Source organism: Struthio camelus, chromosome 3, assembly GCF_040807025.1.
Source record: "Struthio camelus isolate bStrCam1 chromosome 3, bStrCam1.hap1, whole genome shotgun sequence".
NCBI classification, from domain to species: domain Eukaryota; kingdom Metazoa; phylum Chordata; class Aves; order Struthioniformes; family Struthionidae; genus Struthio; species Struthio camelus.
Genome location: NC_090944.1, coordinates 3,856,863 through 3,870,850, shown reverse-complemented (window position 1 = coordinate 3,870,850; position 13,988 = coordinate 3,856,863). Strand labels below are relative to the sequence as shown.

Sequence of the window (13,988 nt, the reverse complement as noted above, 5' to 3'; positions counted from 1 at the left end):
ATTCTCATGAACTTCCTCCAGCAGTTTCTGCATCCGCCCCTCTGTGTTTGTGACCTCGGCTAGCTTTTCAGATCCCAAGCGATTCCAAATGCACCTTGCCCCAGCACAAATTACCTTAATTACTGAAATCTATGCCTTATTTCAAGGTAGACTTTTTGCCAATCTCTAAACGGTCTCCAGGATGCTTTCACATGTCAGGCAGCTAGAGAAATCAAAGACGCAAAGCCCAGGCACCTCCCTCCCTCTTTCCTCCCTGATGGGCAGAAGTGCGTTTGTGCATTCACACATTTGCTGTGGCATCAAAGGGTCCTAGGCAGGGACCTGTCTTTTAGGCTGGTTTTCTGAATGTCTGAAACTTGCATGTGCAGCAGTCCATCTGCTTTTTTTAATGCCAACCAATGATTTTTGAATCCACTGGTTAACTTTCCCCTAACTTGCCACAGAGGTAGAGCGTTAAAGGTGTGGATAGCTAGGAGCGCTGGGCACATAACTGGCTGCGTAGATGAGAGAGGCCCTCTGTAGGGTAGGCTGAGAGGTCAACTCAACCTTTATGAGACAACAGGCAATCGACAAGAGTGATCAGCACTGTAGGCAATGGCGGTGGGTGTTCAGCTCTTCTTAGCTGCAATACCCAAGATGGGGTCTCTACAAGCACTTAGCTAAGCTCCCTTCACAGGGTACAGAGAGCTAGCGGCTGCTGCTGCTCCAAGGGCTGGCTGGCTGAATGACTCTCCAGGTTCCAGGGACTGCACTGACTCCATCTCTGCTGACTCTCGGGGGAGCTCAGATACCTGGCACACAGGCCAACACCTTCGGACAAGGAACTAAGTCACATCTCTCCCCACGAGCTTTTAGGTCTGCTGCTCCCATCAGCCTACAGACCGTTCAGAAACCAGATGCTAATTCCCTCTCCTGCAAGGCAAGGGAGCACACTGCCTCTCTGTTTCCCAGCTGCTGGCAGGAGACAGACCCCTCCTACCTCACTACAACACTGCAATGTCCCTTCCCTCACTTTCCCCTTGCCATGCCCAGCAAGGCGGCCCTCTGGTGGCCAGGAGGGCACACTTACCTGTCTGTGACCAGGGGTTTCATGGGTTGAGATGAGCAAAGGGAGACCAGCTCTCCATCCTCATCACAGTCTTCCTCACTTGAGTTCTGCAGCAGCTCAGACTCTGCTTCGTCCCCATCCCCTCCATCTTTCTTCCTCCGCAAGGTAGGCTTGGCCATGCCATCTACGGGAACCAGATTGTTACCTCAGGAAAGAAGTCACAGGGCTATAACTCACACTGGGGTTAAACAGCCTCAGTCACCTGCCTTTAATTCAGGCTGGGGAGCAACTTCCTCTGCAGGAACCATGGGGGACAGTGGAGTTCAGCTTTCTGAAACCCTGACCAGGGATTACAAACTAACAACAGAAATCTGTCCTCTACTCATGCCCCCTTCCAAGCCATTAGAAACATACATCCTTCCTTTGGTGGTTAACCTCTGGAAACGCAAAGCCAGGTGCTCTCAACTGAGAGATGGAGCAGATCCACTGCTGACAGGAGATCACGCAGCAAAGAGCTCATCTGGGGACACGCATGGCTTGTGCCAATGAAGTAGCCATCACCTTCTTCCTAAACTGAGAGCCTCGGATGCTCTGTCAAATGTTAGCATGGAAAGAGGGGGTAAACAGCCTGCTTTTGGCCTTGGCTCCTGCAGTCTCTGCCGGGCATGTTTCAAAACCAACCTCCTCAGAAAACCACCAACCTATTGTGACCTCAGAGTTGATGGGTTTGTCACCAATCTTCCTGTCCATCACGGTAGCTTCCAGGAAGGCTCCAAAGAGGAAGAACTCCTCCATTTTCCCAGGACAGTTCTGCAGGAAAAAAAACAGGCAAGTAGGATACAAGGTTAAGGTCAGCTGGATGGACCCTTAGGAGAACAAGCCACAGGGCAGGGGGTCCCAGAAGGCCACATTCGGCACCTTGAACACCTACACGGGCTCTATGAAGGGGACGTGCCACTGTCTAGGTTTTCATGGAGACTACGAGGGTTTTCTCTCCCTCTGCTCAAGCCTTCTAAGAGATAGGTGTCTGGCTGAACTCGGTGTCTAGGCTCACTGCATGTTCTTTTTGAATGACCATAAAACCTGAAAAATCTTTGCAAGATTTGTTGTCATGCTGGGGGATCCAGCGCTTTTAGTGCAACACCAAATAAAATCCTCAGTCTATGAGACCACACATAACTACCAAGGGGACTGAGCAAACTATCACTAACACCCAGCACTTGTCACTGGCAACCAAAGGGTCAGGGAAGACTCACATCAGCAACTCATCTCCAAGATCTCCACAGCAAGGCTTATCAAAAGCCTGGCCCAGAAAGAGATGCCTTCACCCAGACCCTCATTCAGATCTTGGTGCTCATCCATCAGGGTGTAGTTCCGAGTGGAGCCGTACATGTTCACCCAGGCACGGCCAAAGGTGGGCAGGAAGCCTGCAGGAGACCAGACACACACGTAGTGAAGGGGATGTGCAAGAAGGAGGGCATGGCTTTGTCTCAGGGCTCAAGCTGGCTCATGGAATGGCATCACTTCCCTGCTCTGGGTATTGTACTACAGGATTGAGCATGCGTATGTGTGCGTGCGCGTGCACATGGAAAATACACACATGCAACAATACATGGAGATGATTTTGTGGTGACAGCAGTGAGGGGGATTGTGCAGCTCACCACGTCAAAGACACACACAACTACTCCGTTGGGCAAGCCACCCAGCATGAGGCAACAGAGAGGAGAAACCCTCATTAGCCACCTTCATAGAGCCCTCTCTGCTTTTACATTGGTCCTGCCCACGTGTGCGCTAGTGCATTTGTGCATGTGTGTGCATTCGTGTGTGCATGTGTGTCTGTGTGAACATGAGAGCCTGTCACATATTCATCCATTCATGGCCATGAATTTTCTGGAAGGGCCAGTTGCTCTTGGGTGTCTTTTCTTTCAAGTTTCTGACTGGAGGCATGTTATGGGACTTGGTTTTCAGGGAACGGGTGCCCAGTGATCTCAGAAAACCACTGCAGGGAATAAAGGTCTCTCCTACTGGCCACCAAGGAGCAGCTGTCTCCAGGGCTGGGGAAGGAGCCTGGGCTATTTTGCTAACTCTCTGCCAAAGGGAAGCCTCTCTCTCTACCATGAAGAGGGTGTCTCAGTCCTCCCCTCATATTAGCTTTACCTTTGTCTCCTTCGTTAGAGACCTCCCGCCAATCAATGAAATGGGTCCCAATGGCCACATCATGGACTTCGTCAGAGTCTCGGACCTGGATCTTTATCCTCTTGCACAATGGGGGGGAACATTCCTGTGAAGACTATTTGCTCATTCCAGAGGGGCTCGTAGCTGCTCTTCTGCACAGATGTCTTCCCCTGCCAAGTGGGAGGAGAAAGCACATGTTTCACAAGGGTCTGAGCCCACAAGCCACCCACCTTCTTTCAGACCTCAACTCCTCCCCTGCTAATGACCATGATAGCAACATGTGTTCTGCTCGGGACTTTCTTCTCCCAAATAGAGACTGCTGGAGACTGCAGACTGATGCAACCCCCTCATAGTCTGGGCAAGAGAAGGGAACGTGGCACAGGACAAACAAGCAGCTTTGTCACACAGGTCAGCATCTACATGCCAGGACAGCTGAGATCATCCTTGGCCACGTAGTCCCAAACCTGCACAATGGCTAGCCCTGCTCACGTTATCATGTCACAATAGTATAGCAAGCAGCTCACCCACCTTCTGCCCTGCAAAGAACACCTCCACATCGGGGTCCACCAAGTCCTTGCTCTCCCCAATGAGAGCCTTCTTCACATTGGCCACGAGGCTGGTGTTCATACGGGGCAGCCCCTCAGCTCAATAGATCTTTAGGTAGAAACGAGCCCATTGCTGCTCCGGAGGGACCCCATCTGGAAGGAGGAGGTTCCTGCAACATCAGAAAACAGGACTCAAAACAGCTCCTGGGCCTGGCAGGTTTGTCAGGAGAGACTTGCAGAAGAGGGAGAAGCTGCCCCCCTTGTGGGGCACAGGCTGTGAGGAGGTGGAAAGGTAGCCATTCTGCAGCCCTATATTTTATCATAGTCCTGTTCCTGCCCACCCTCCCGATTCAGGACGGGGAAGGGCGGTTTCATAAGGGAAACCTTATGGCAACACATTGAGGTGCCTCAGAGACAACCTGCATCTTTCTAAAAGGGATATAATCATTATCAGCAGTGGAGCCGAGGGGAAGACTAATCTCTACCTAGTTTAGACATCTGCAGCAGCCCAGATGAATGGGATGTTAGAAGGGCCTTTATCTTTGGAAAAGGCCCTCATACCCTGCCAGGGTATAAGGAGAACTGGGGTGGTTATACTGGAAGGAAACTTGAGCTCCATGAAAGGGCTTCTCGTGGCAGGTCTTGCTTCTTCTCTCTTCCCTGAGAGCTACAGAGGATGCCGTGAACAACAGTTCTAAAGGAACTTTGTCCACAATAAAGTGGGATAAGAGCATGACTGCAGCATGGAACAACAGTCCAAAAGAGTTCACATGCTGCTCTAAGCCCCTTGGTGCCCAGCAAGTCAAGAAGGCTGTATTAGCCTTTTGATACTAACGTGATAAGCTTAGTTGCTGACTACTTGGGCAGAGGCTGAGAGATGGACTTGCAAGTCTGTGATCGCACTTGGAGATATTTAATTGACTTGAAACACTCAGGGCTACAACTACGTTTTAAACTCGCTTGACTCTTCTTGCATGGCCTTTCAGATGCTCTGGGGAGTTGAAGAGCTCTGCCCACTCACATCACCTGGCAAACACTTACACAAACTGCTCCTCTCTGTCCTTGCACTGGGTAGGGAGACCTCAGCCATCATTTCCCATCTTCCCTTCAACCTCACTTCTGTGGCTCCCATTCAACGGCCAACTGGAGCAACAGCTAAAAAGTACGGACATCATGTTGGTTCACATCAGGCTGGTGCTGGTATGCACAAGTGAACAACCAGCAGCAGGTGGTCTGAACTGATATAAAGGACTGGTCTGTAGTGATGTGACCAGGATTTGCATCAGTAATCTAGCAACTCTTCTCTTTCCAAGAAACAATCTAGTTGGCACTTCTGATTGCAGTGCACGACTACTAGAGGGGCTGTCAGCCTAATTGGGAAGGGATGCTGTCCTTACTGAATAATCCAAAATAAAGTGACACGAAAAGCTCATAGCTCATTCCCAAGGAAGGATACAGGAAACTGGCTCCACGAATCCTTACCCCTCAATATCATCCTCATCTGTCTCATTGGCTTTGTGTGGTGTCTTGATGTTGTCCCCTTTCCCTACCACGGCAACGGCACCCTTCAGATAACCTTTAAGTCCAGCAGTGAGACCGACCCTCAGGGTCAGAAAGGATGGCCCGTTTGCGATAGAACTGGTGCTCTGAAAGCCATGGAACAAGACAGACATTTATCACAATTACAGGAATTACTGCGAGCACTGGGCATGCCTGTCCACTTGACTGCAGAAGCCTGCATGCATGCATAAAGAGACCTCTCCAGGTGTGAGGAATTCCAGACAGAACCCCCTGAAAATCCATTGGGAGGATCTGCCCAATGTTGGAGACAGAGAAGCAATGGGATAAACTGCTTGTAGAGGTGTGGAGTTTCCATCACTGGACATTTTTAAGGCCTGGTGCCTCTTAGATGGGCGAGAAAGATCTCATCCTTCTGTGGAGTGCATCAGAAGAGACGCTCTCTTCAGATCCCTTCCAGCATCATTTGCTGAGCACCCCTGAAATGGAAACTTAGCTCTCAGGACTCTTCAGAGGGGCAGAGTGCTACAAAAAGGCCTGATGCATAAGCTAAGATAAAATCCCAGTGATTCTGGATGTCTCTTCTCTAAAGGGAAGTTTCAGGTCTTCCTTATGCTGGCATGCTGCAAGCCCTCGGCCCTCCAAGGAGCCATGCTCTTCTGTACAGAGCAGGCATTTCTTAGCCTCCTCTCCTGCAGATGGGTTTGCTTCATCAGTCTGCCAGACACGTTCAAGACGATTCACTGATTCAGTGACTTTTCAGGCAGAAGCTCAGTGGGGAGCCTGTCACGGAGTAGGGCTGATCCTTCCCAAGAGCAAGGGTATGGACTGAATGACCTCTCCAGGGACCCTTCTGGACCTCCTTTATACTAATCCCAACCATGCCTGCTTTCGCTGCACACAGCGAGTGCAGGATGCTGAAAGCTTCCCCATTTCTTTTATGGTTCTATAAAACAGGCTTCCCTGAAACAGAGGTCCTCTAAACAAAGCCCACGATAGCACAGTGGATTTTAGTAGCACTCATTGGGCCCCTCTGTGCTAAGTCAAGGCAGGCTGTAGCATCAGTGAGCAACATGACATTCTCACAGAAGCTCTAATTAACCTCTCTTTCTTTGCACACTGGGCATCTTCCTGTCTTGGTCTAAAGGCCAGCCACACAGGGCTAGACCTTCAGCTCTCGGAAAGGTCAACATCTTGCCTAAGCAAGCTAGCTAAGCTTCTTAGGAGGTCAGTGGAGAGAGAATGGCACATCTGAGGACAATTCTACCTGCGTGCATTATGCCTTATCCTAGAATGGGATATACCATCTTCTGGAGAGGCTGAGGGCTCTTTTCGGACTGCAGAAGGAGCCTAGATGACATGCTTGCACCTGGGATACTAAAATTAAGTTGACTAAGTGTTGCCAAAGGAAACTAGTGACTGCCTGGCTACCTTGCCAAGACATTTGTTTGATGGTGAAGGTAGGCATCTATATGACCCCTTGCAAATTGTGGTGACATACCAGGCTGGGTGTAAACAGTTCCAACATCCACCTTGAAGGAGCCTACCAAAGTCCCACTGCGCAAGAGATTTTTTGAGTGGATCACCTGAAAAGCGAGGGAGAACAACAAGTCAGAGCTTTTTCTGTGCCCAGCCATGCTGGGAGGGGTAGGGCTGTTTCTAGAACGGTTCAGTGTCAAACATTAAAGGATTTGATGCATCTTGCTTAGTTTGGGCAGGAGATATAATCACTCACTGTGCTGTGTGAAGCACAGTGTGGTTGGCAGCTCTTGTTTAGCAGTCTTGCAAGCAAGTGTACACTTGGATTCAATAGGAAAAAAAAAGTAAAAAAAAATCATCTTTGAAACAAGATGCAGTGTTCCAGCCACTATGGCAACAAACACTGAGACATTCTCCTCAAGGAAGTGTCTCAAAGATGCTTGAAATCTATGCTTTAATTCCCTTCCTGGGAGAAATTACACAGCCAGACTATGCATGGGATAGATGTGGATGCTCCTAGCCAGCCTGCTTTGATCTGTGAATCTAAATCTCCTTCCTAGTCTTCCTTTGCGGCTCTGGGGAGAGCTGGAGCCTCTGTTTTGCTCTCATTATTTACACTTCTGAATTTCCTCAAGAGCTGTACCCACCCTCATGCTTCAGGGAATCCACTGGCAGCCTCAGGAAGCTCTTGCTTCTCCCCAAGCCTAAAGAGACATCCTGAGACAGGCTTAGTTTTGCCTAGCTAGGAAATACCAGAGAGCAGCCACAGAGCAACAGAGGGAACACGAGTGGAGGGGTGTGTGGCTGCAGCAATAAGGACACTGACAGAGGGACTGGAGGGGTCTGCAAAGGAGGTGAGGCTCGTAGGACATGAGGGCTCAGAGAGAGGGACTGAGCACCTCCGCTCCTGCCAGAGGTCTCGCATCAAGGGTCTAAATCCATCCCAACAAGTAAGTAAAATGGGTTGGTTTCCACCAAAGCCCACTGAAAAGGGCAACACAACCATGCTCACTTATGGACAGCTTGATGATCTTATCGAACACGACATCTGGGGGAACATGGAAATCAAAGACAAAGCACTGAAAGAGAAGGAGCATGCGTGAAAGCAGGGAAGCAGGCATGGGCTCCTTCTGAATTGAAGGACAATATTATGGTCCATATCCCACCAACAGAGACGTGTCTGGGCAGAGGAACAGCCTGCAGTTCACGTCACAGCTGCAGAGGGACCCACGTCAGCCCAACAACTGACAGCATCAGTGATCTCAGAAACTAAAATAAAGCATTAACTTCTTGGAAAGACTCAGAAAGTGGGCACAGGCTCATTTAATTTGAAACTGATCAAGTGAGGGGTTTTGTCTTGCTTTGGTTCTTTGTCACCATTTTGTAAAATACCAGAGGGCCAAGGTTTCATCCCTCCTTCTGCATGGTTTGCGATTTCATCTTACTCCATCTTACTTACTAACAGAAGAAAAAGAAAAAAAAAACAAAGTCAAATAAATGTAATTTGCTGTCAAACTGCAGTGTAGGCCTTGAGGAGCAACGAGCCTGGAGCAGCACCTCAGGAAAAATCCAGCTCACCTCATTGTAGTAAGGGCAATTAGTCAAGTCCTTCATGGACGTGCATTTCTTTTCATCTCCAACCTCCACACAGGCCACGGGGTCCATGTTGAGCTCAACCAGCTGCCGTGACTCAATGACTATGATGCTGACCTGGGGAGAGAGATTCATGGACCTCCACCTCGGCTGCCCTAAACCGTGCCTCCACCTGGCTCTCCTCTCCAAGGTGCTTTCAGTGCCGGGGTGGCAGCTGGGTAGTCTCTCTTCATCACACAAAAGAGACAGGGCTGCTCCTACAAGCCTGAGAGAGCTGCGGCATGGCATGGGAGGTAGGAGCATCAGAGCAGCCCTGTCCGTTCAGATGGCTCTTCTGCTCCAAGAGCACGTAAGGCACAAAGTTGAACAGATTTAGCTAAGCTGCGGGAGCAGACACTCTGCTACTGATGCCCTAACTGGCTTAACTTGCTTCTGCTAAAAAATACAAGGGGTAAACCGCTCATAAAAGGAAGCTGATAAAAGACAGCTGAGCTCTCTAAAGAAGAGGACAAGACTGCCTGGCATTGATTGCTGCACAAACTGACTTACTGCAGAGGAGCTGAGCTGCAAATGCAACCTCCTACCCCTCACCCAAAGCTGCACCAGCTTAACAAACCCAGCTCAAATCCCTTCCTCATTTCAAGGGCAGCAAGGTAGGTGCGAATACTCTCAGACTCCTTCTGAGGAGGTAAGCAGCTAAGGTCACCGCTCTGTTCCCTCACCATTCCCAATGAAAACCAGCCTTGTGATACTCTTGTTTGCACTGGCCAATTAACTGAACCTCTTGCTCTGTCTTGCACATAATTCGTCTTGCACCTTCCTCCTCCTCCTTACATTCTGATTATACTATTCCCGAACCAGGGACACTCAGTCCTCGTCGTCCTCGCAACTTGCTTTAGGCTTTTTATGCGTATAATTAAACCTCTTCCACATACTGCTCTACTGCATCTTCTGATGTCAACTGGTCTCTCGTGGGATTTAGAAGTGGACGCCGTATATGGTCTACAATAAACCTTTAACAACAAATCATTATTTGCATTGTTCCCAGACATCCCTAGGAACGTGCTACTGCACTAACACGCAAGGACAGAAAAGTAAACGGCTGCCGAATCAGCATGACTCAGGGAAAACGAGAAGAGGAACAAGATAACAGCAACCAGGCACCAACCTACCAGAGGAAATCCAACGAGTACTGCCAGCCAGGCCTCGTCAATTGGGAACGCTAAAACAGGTACTGAAAGCCTTTGGAAATTAAGAGAACTGTGTTGGAGATTGCCTCCTTCAAACCCTGATTAAGCTGGGCTTTCTGGGCTTGTCACAATGGACAGCAAATCCAGTTAACTACTTGAGATATAGCTTATCACTCTAGCATTTAAACAGCAGCTTTTTGAAAGTCATCCTCCCACAGGAACAATACCTGAAACAGTCGTTCACACGTGAGCCAGCCTTCAGACTTAACAAACAAATTGTCAGTTGCTTTTGTGAGCGCAGTACATTGAAACCCGCGCTGGACTCGCTCCCAACAACGCCATGCCAAGGTCCATAACCTGCTGCACGGGGAGGAGGCACAGCCTCGGTGGGACTCCAGCAAGCCTAGGCCTGCTCAAGTGACTGTCAGTCCTTCCTCCTGGTCCCAGAGCTGTCCCACAGGCCATCGGGGACAAAGGCTTCAACTAAGAGATTCAGCTCCTCAAGTAACTACTCTGCTGATAGTTGTGGTCCAAGAAAGCGTGAAAGAAAAGTTCTCAACTCGCCTCTTCCTCCCCTTAAACACTCCCTGTGAAATGGTCTCTCCCTGGGCTCTGAACCCCCCGAGCTGAAGTTGGGGGCACAGCGTTGTCACCTACCTGATAATCCATCGGCCTCCCAGCACTCGGCTCCATTTTGATATCAGGCTTGGACCTTCCAAAGGGCAGGAAAAAAGACCTCCGTCAAACAACAGATGAACTCACTGCAGACTGTGACAGAGCATTTCCCAGGGTTACTCCTCGCAGTGCCAGCTCTCTTGGCATGAGAGGAATATAAACTCCAGGGGCTGTGAAATGCCACTGAACATTCTTTGTTCAAGCGTTTCTGAAAACGGTTGCATGGGGCAACGTGATTTCCAGCATAGCTCAGCTCAGGGGACACATGGCTCTGGGGAGCAGGCACGTCTGAGAGTTTGCCATCACCTCCTGGCTTGCACAAGCTCACATCTGGCCTTCACCTCTTGTTGGAGACACTGGTGGTTACAGCCGTGACGGAAGCCAAGGAGACTGTGTCTGGGTCCAGTCCACCTCCTAGTCTCATGGCTTTTCGGCCCAGGTCTTCTGCTTCCAAAACAGCAGGTTCCTCTGCATAAAGGCACACAGACAAAAGAACGTCTCTTGTTGTTTCCACTCGGTGGATAATTAAAGACTCCGAGAAAGGTAACCAATACATCCTATCAACCTCTCCTGGTAATACAAAGAACAGTGGTCACCTGGTCAGGTCACAGACAACCTGGTTTAAAATGGATTTTAAAAGAGGTTTGCGTAGCGTGACACATTATTCCACCTGTGCTGTGTGCCAGCACAGTTTCATGAAGGCAATAAGCTTTGGAAAACTGAAATCCGACAAATGAGCAATGCAGACTTCACGAGGTAAAAGAGCATGTGAACATGTGCTGCAGCTCTAACTGCCATAAGGTGATGCAATGCTGAGGATGAAGGGAGGTGGGGAGCTGCTTTAGGGTCACTGGTTTGTTTCGTTGGCACAGGGGAAAATACTACCAAAACCACGCCTAGAGCACAGACATCGCTTTTGGGAAACAGGTTTCCTACCTCGTGGCTAATCCAAGACTTGGATCAGTTGCTTCACCATAGTCTGGCCCGGTTCTGTGAGATAATACAGAAATAACCTTGGGCCTCAGCTGAAGTGAGGGGGATCTAGGCTGGATGTTAGGAAAAGCTTTCCTAGGTGGAGAGAGGCACTGCAGCAAGTTGTGTGTGAAAAGAGTGTCCTCATTTCCACTGAGGGACCTAAGCAGATTCCATCCTGCCACGTGTGGGTGGAGGGACAGACCAGCACCTTCCCAGCTCTGCTTGCAGTGATTCAGTGGGTTTGTTTGACCCGAGCAGAACTGGCAATCTGCCTGGGATGGCAGAAAGAAGCAGACCACCACTCAGGAGGGATGCTGGGAGGACTACGCCCTGTGGAGGGCAAAGGGGGAGGAAGGATACACACAGCTGTGAGGCAATGACCACATGAACAGTTGTTGCAACTGTTCCCCCACCACTGGTAAATCTACATGTGAATGTACTCCACAATCTGGAAGTACAGCCTTTTCATGCCTTTGCATCCCAGATGGCTTTACTCATCACCTTAGGTGAAGTCTTCACCACAAGAAGAACGCCCTTTCACTGGGGAGGGCAGGAAGATCACCAAGGTTTCAGTATTATGCCTCTACAGTCTGCCAAGGCCTCTACCTCTATAGTGTCTCAGGCCAAATCCCTCCTTTCTTCTCTTAAAAGCTGGCTGAACAACAACAAAGATTTGCCCATGAAGAATATCTAAAGCAACATTTGGTCTTCCTCCACAAAAAGGCATTCCCCAATTTCTTTGTCACTGAAACATCATAGTTTGAGCCGAATGGAAACAACAACAAATTTCCGATCGCTAACCACCTTCTGCCTTTCCAGAAAGGTGTCCCATTTCAGCACTGTAGCAGGTATCGAGACCTTGGAACAGACAACCTTGAGGCAACAGAGCCCTACCTCTCACTGTGCTGCTGCAATGCTATTCATGCGGGTCTCCATGCATCACAGAGAAGCAGTGAAAGGGCTAAATCACGCTTTTTGCTCTTACACTTGCAAGTAATCCTTAAAATAAGCCAGAAACTGCCCACCTGACTTCCAGGTTTCACCATGATCTCACAAAGCGGGTGAGATCTGGCAAAGCCTTCAGTGTAAGGCTCTCTCCATCTATCCCTGCTTCCCAGATTCCCCCATGGAGACCCTCTCTCCAGCCTTCACCCTGTCCACCAAATGCTCCCTGTCTAATCCCTGAGTTACCAACAGCGTTGATGTGTGCCACTTACAGGGCACAGCCGGGGGGGGAGTCTCATCCGTTAAGTGGATGGGAGCAGGGGCTTTCCTGGAACAGCAGTACTGGATCAGGGAACAACCTCCTCCCAGCACCTACCTTGCTTCCGATGATCATCCTTTGGTAGACGCGTCTTGCCAAGCTTCATGGCTGAAAAAAAACTCCTTTCCCAGCTCCGGAAGAAGACGTGGGAAAGAACTCATTGTATCCTATACTTTTAGTGGTGTTCTCTGTGACACAGGGGACAACAGGAGGTTTCACAGAATCACAGAATGGTTGAGGTTAGAAGAGGGACTGCTAACTTCCTGCTCACTTCCTCCCCCAGCTCCTTTATCTGGCAATACAAAGGGTCAACCACAGCACACCTTGCACAGGAGAGCTGACTGTCAGCCCAGGCCTCACAGAAAGGCCCCAGGCACTCCCTGCAGCCTGACACCTGCAGAGCTGCATCTGCTGTCTGAGGGTCTGTCTGGGTTGAAGCCTCACACACAGCTGAGGCAGCACCTCCAACAGCCACTGGGGAAAGTGCTCTGCAGCATGTCATGACCATGCCCCAGGGAAGGACACACCACTGCAGAAAAGGGAGAGGCACCTTCTTTGCCTGCTGCCCAAACTGCTGCCTCTGCCAGCCCCACTCTGGGAGCTGGGCTCTAGGCCTGGCTCTTATATAGGCCTCTGCCCAGCAGTGACTCACAAGGGTGCTTGACCCACCCAATCAGGAGCCACCTGAAACAAAAGCCCCAACTCCCTCTGACCAGGCCAGCCCAGAGAGCTCGTTAGCAGCAGCCCCACCTAGCTAGAACTTCCCAGGAGAAGTTAAGTCAAGGCCCCCTGCAGTAGTCCTTGCCTAGCTCTCCCTTCCTGCTAGCAGCAAGCACTGTCTAGTTCCTCGGGGGTCCCCAGAAAGCCTCCCCAACTTCCAACAAGGCCCACAAAAGGCCCAGGCAGAGCCCAGACACTGCTGCGCAAACTGCTGTGTCTGTTTGCTGCCTCTGTTTGCTGTGCTCTGCAGCTCATCACTGCACCATGACAAGAACGGGTGCGTTTTCACCAAAACAGAGCTGGGGCTGCCTGTGCAGTGCAGATGTTGCTGTTGCCCTCTTCTCAGCACCCCCCCACCACCACCACAATCCTTTCTTGGCCTCAGCAGCTCAGCACGGCCATGCCCACCTCTCTGCCTCTGGGCTGCATCCTGCTCTGCCCCGGCCTGTACCTCCCCCTGCTCCTGGGGCATCTGCCCAGGCCACAGGCACACACTAGTGCCCTCCCCATTCCAGCACCTGCCACAGGGGCAGACCTCTGCAGCCAAGGCCTCCCCTTAACCCTGCCTCCCGCCTCTCTGCCCAAAGCTCCCCGTCTGCCGGGGGGAAGCAAGGAGGCTGCGGCAACAAGAGCCACACAGAGAGTGAGGGAGGGCAGCTCCTCCGTGCCCTTTGGGGGAGCTGGTCTTGTCATAGGTTTGCTCAGGGGACCTGGGCCTTGTGTTGGGGGTTCTGGGCTTGTTGTGGGGGTGCTGAGGGTCACTGAACTTTGTGTTGGGAGTGCTGAGGGGATCTGCTTGTTGTGTT

General features: G+C 50.5%; 1 protein-coding gene across 1 annotated transcript in view; it reads right to left on the bottom strand.

The window, feature by feature from the left end:
• LOC138066509 (otoferlin-like) overlaps positions 1 to 13,448 on the bottom strand; it is a 46,524-nt gene extending 33,076 nt beyond the window's left edge. Inside the window, 17 exon segments of the mRNA XM_068936378.1 lie at positions 682 to 791; positions 1,070 to 1,253; positions 1,750 to 1,858; positions 2,267 to 2,475; positions 3,206 to 3,320; positions 3,322 to 3,393; positions 3,752 to 3,938; positions 5,251 to 5,369; positions 5,371 to 5,414; positions 6,788 to 6,872; positions 7,382 to 7,385; positions 7,786 to 7,844; positions 8,344 to 8,475; positions 10,206 to 10,260; positions 10,565 to 10,691; positions 12,520 to 12,593; positions 13,441 to 13,448. Of these exon segments, the coding sequence (XP_068792479.1) occupies positions 682 to 791; positions 1,070 to 1,253; positions 1,750 to 1,858; positions 2,267 to 2,475; positions 3,206 to 3,320; positions 3,322 to 3,393; positions 3,752 to 3,938; positions 5,251 to 5,369; positions 5,371 to 5,414; positions 6,788 to 6,872; positions 7,382 to 7,385; positions 7,786 to 7,844; positions 8,344 to 8,475; positions 10,206 to 10,260; positions 10,565 to 10,691; positions 12,520 to 12,593; positions 13,441 to 13,448 (1,693 nt within the window).
• Between the last annotated feature and the right edge of the window lie 540 nt (positions 13,449 to 13,988).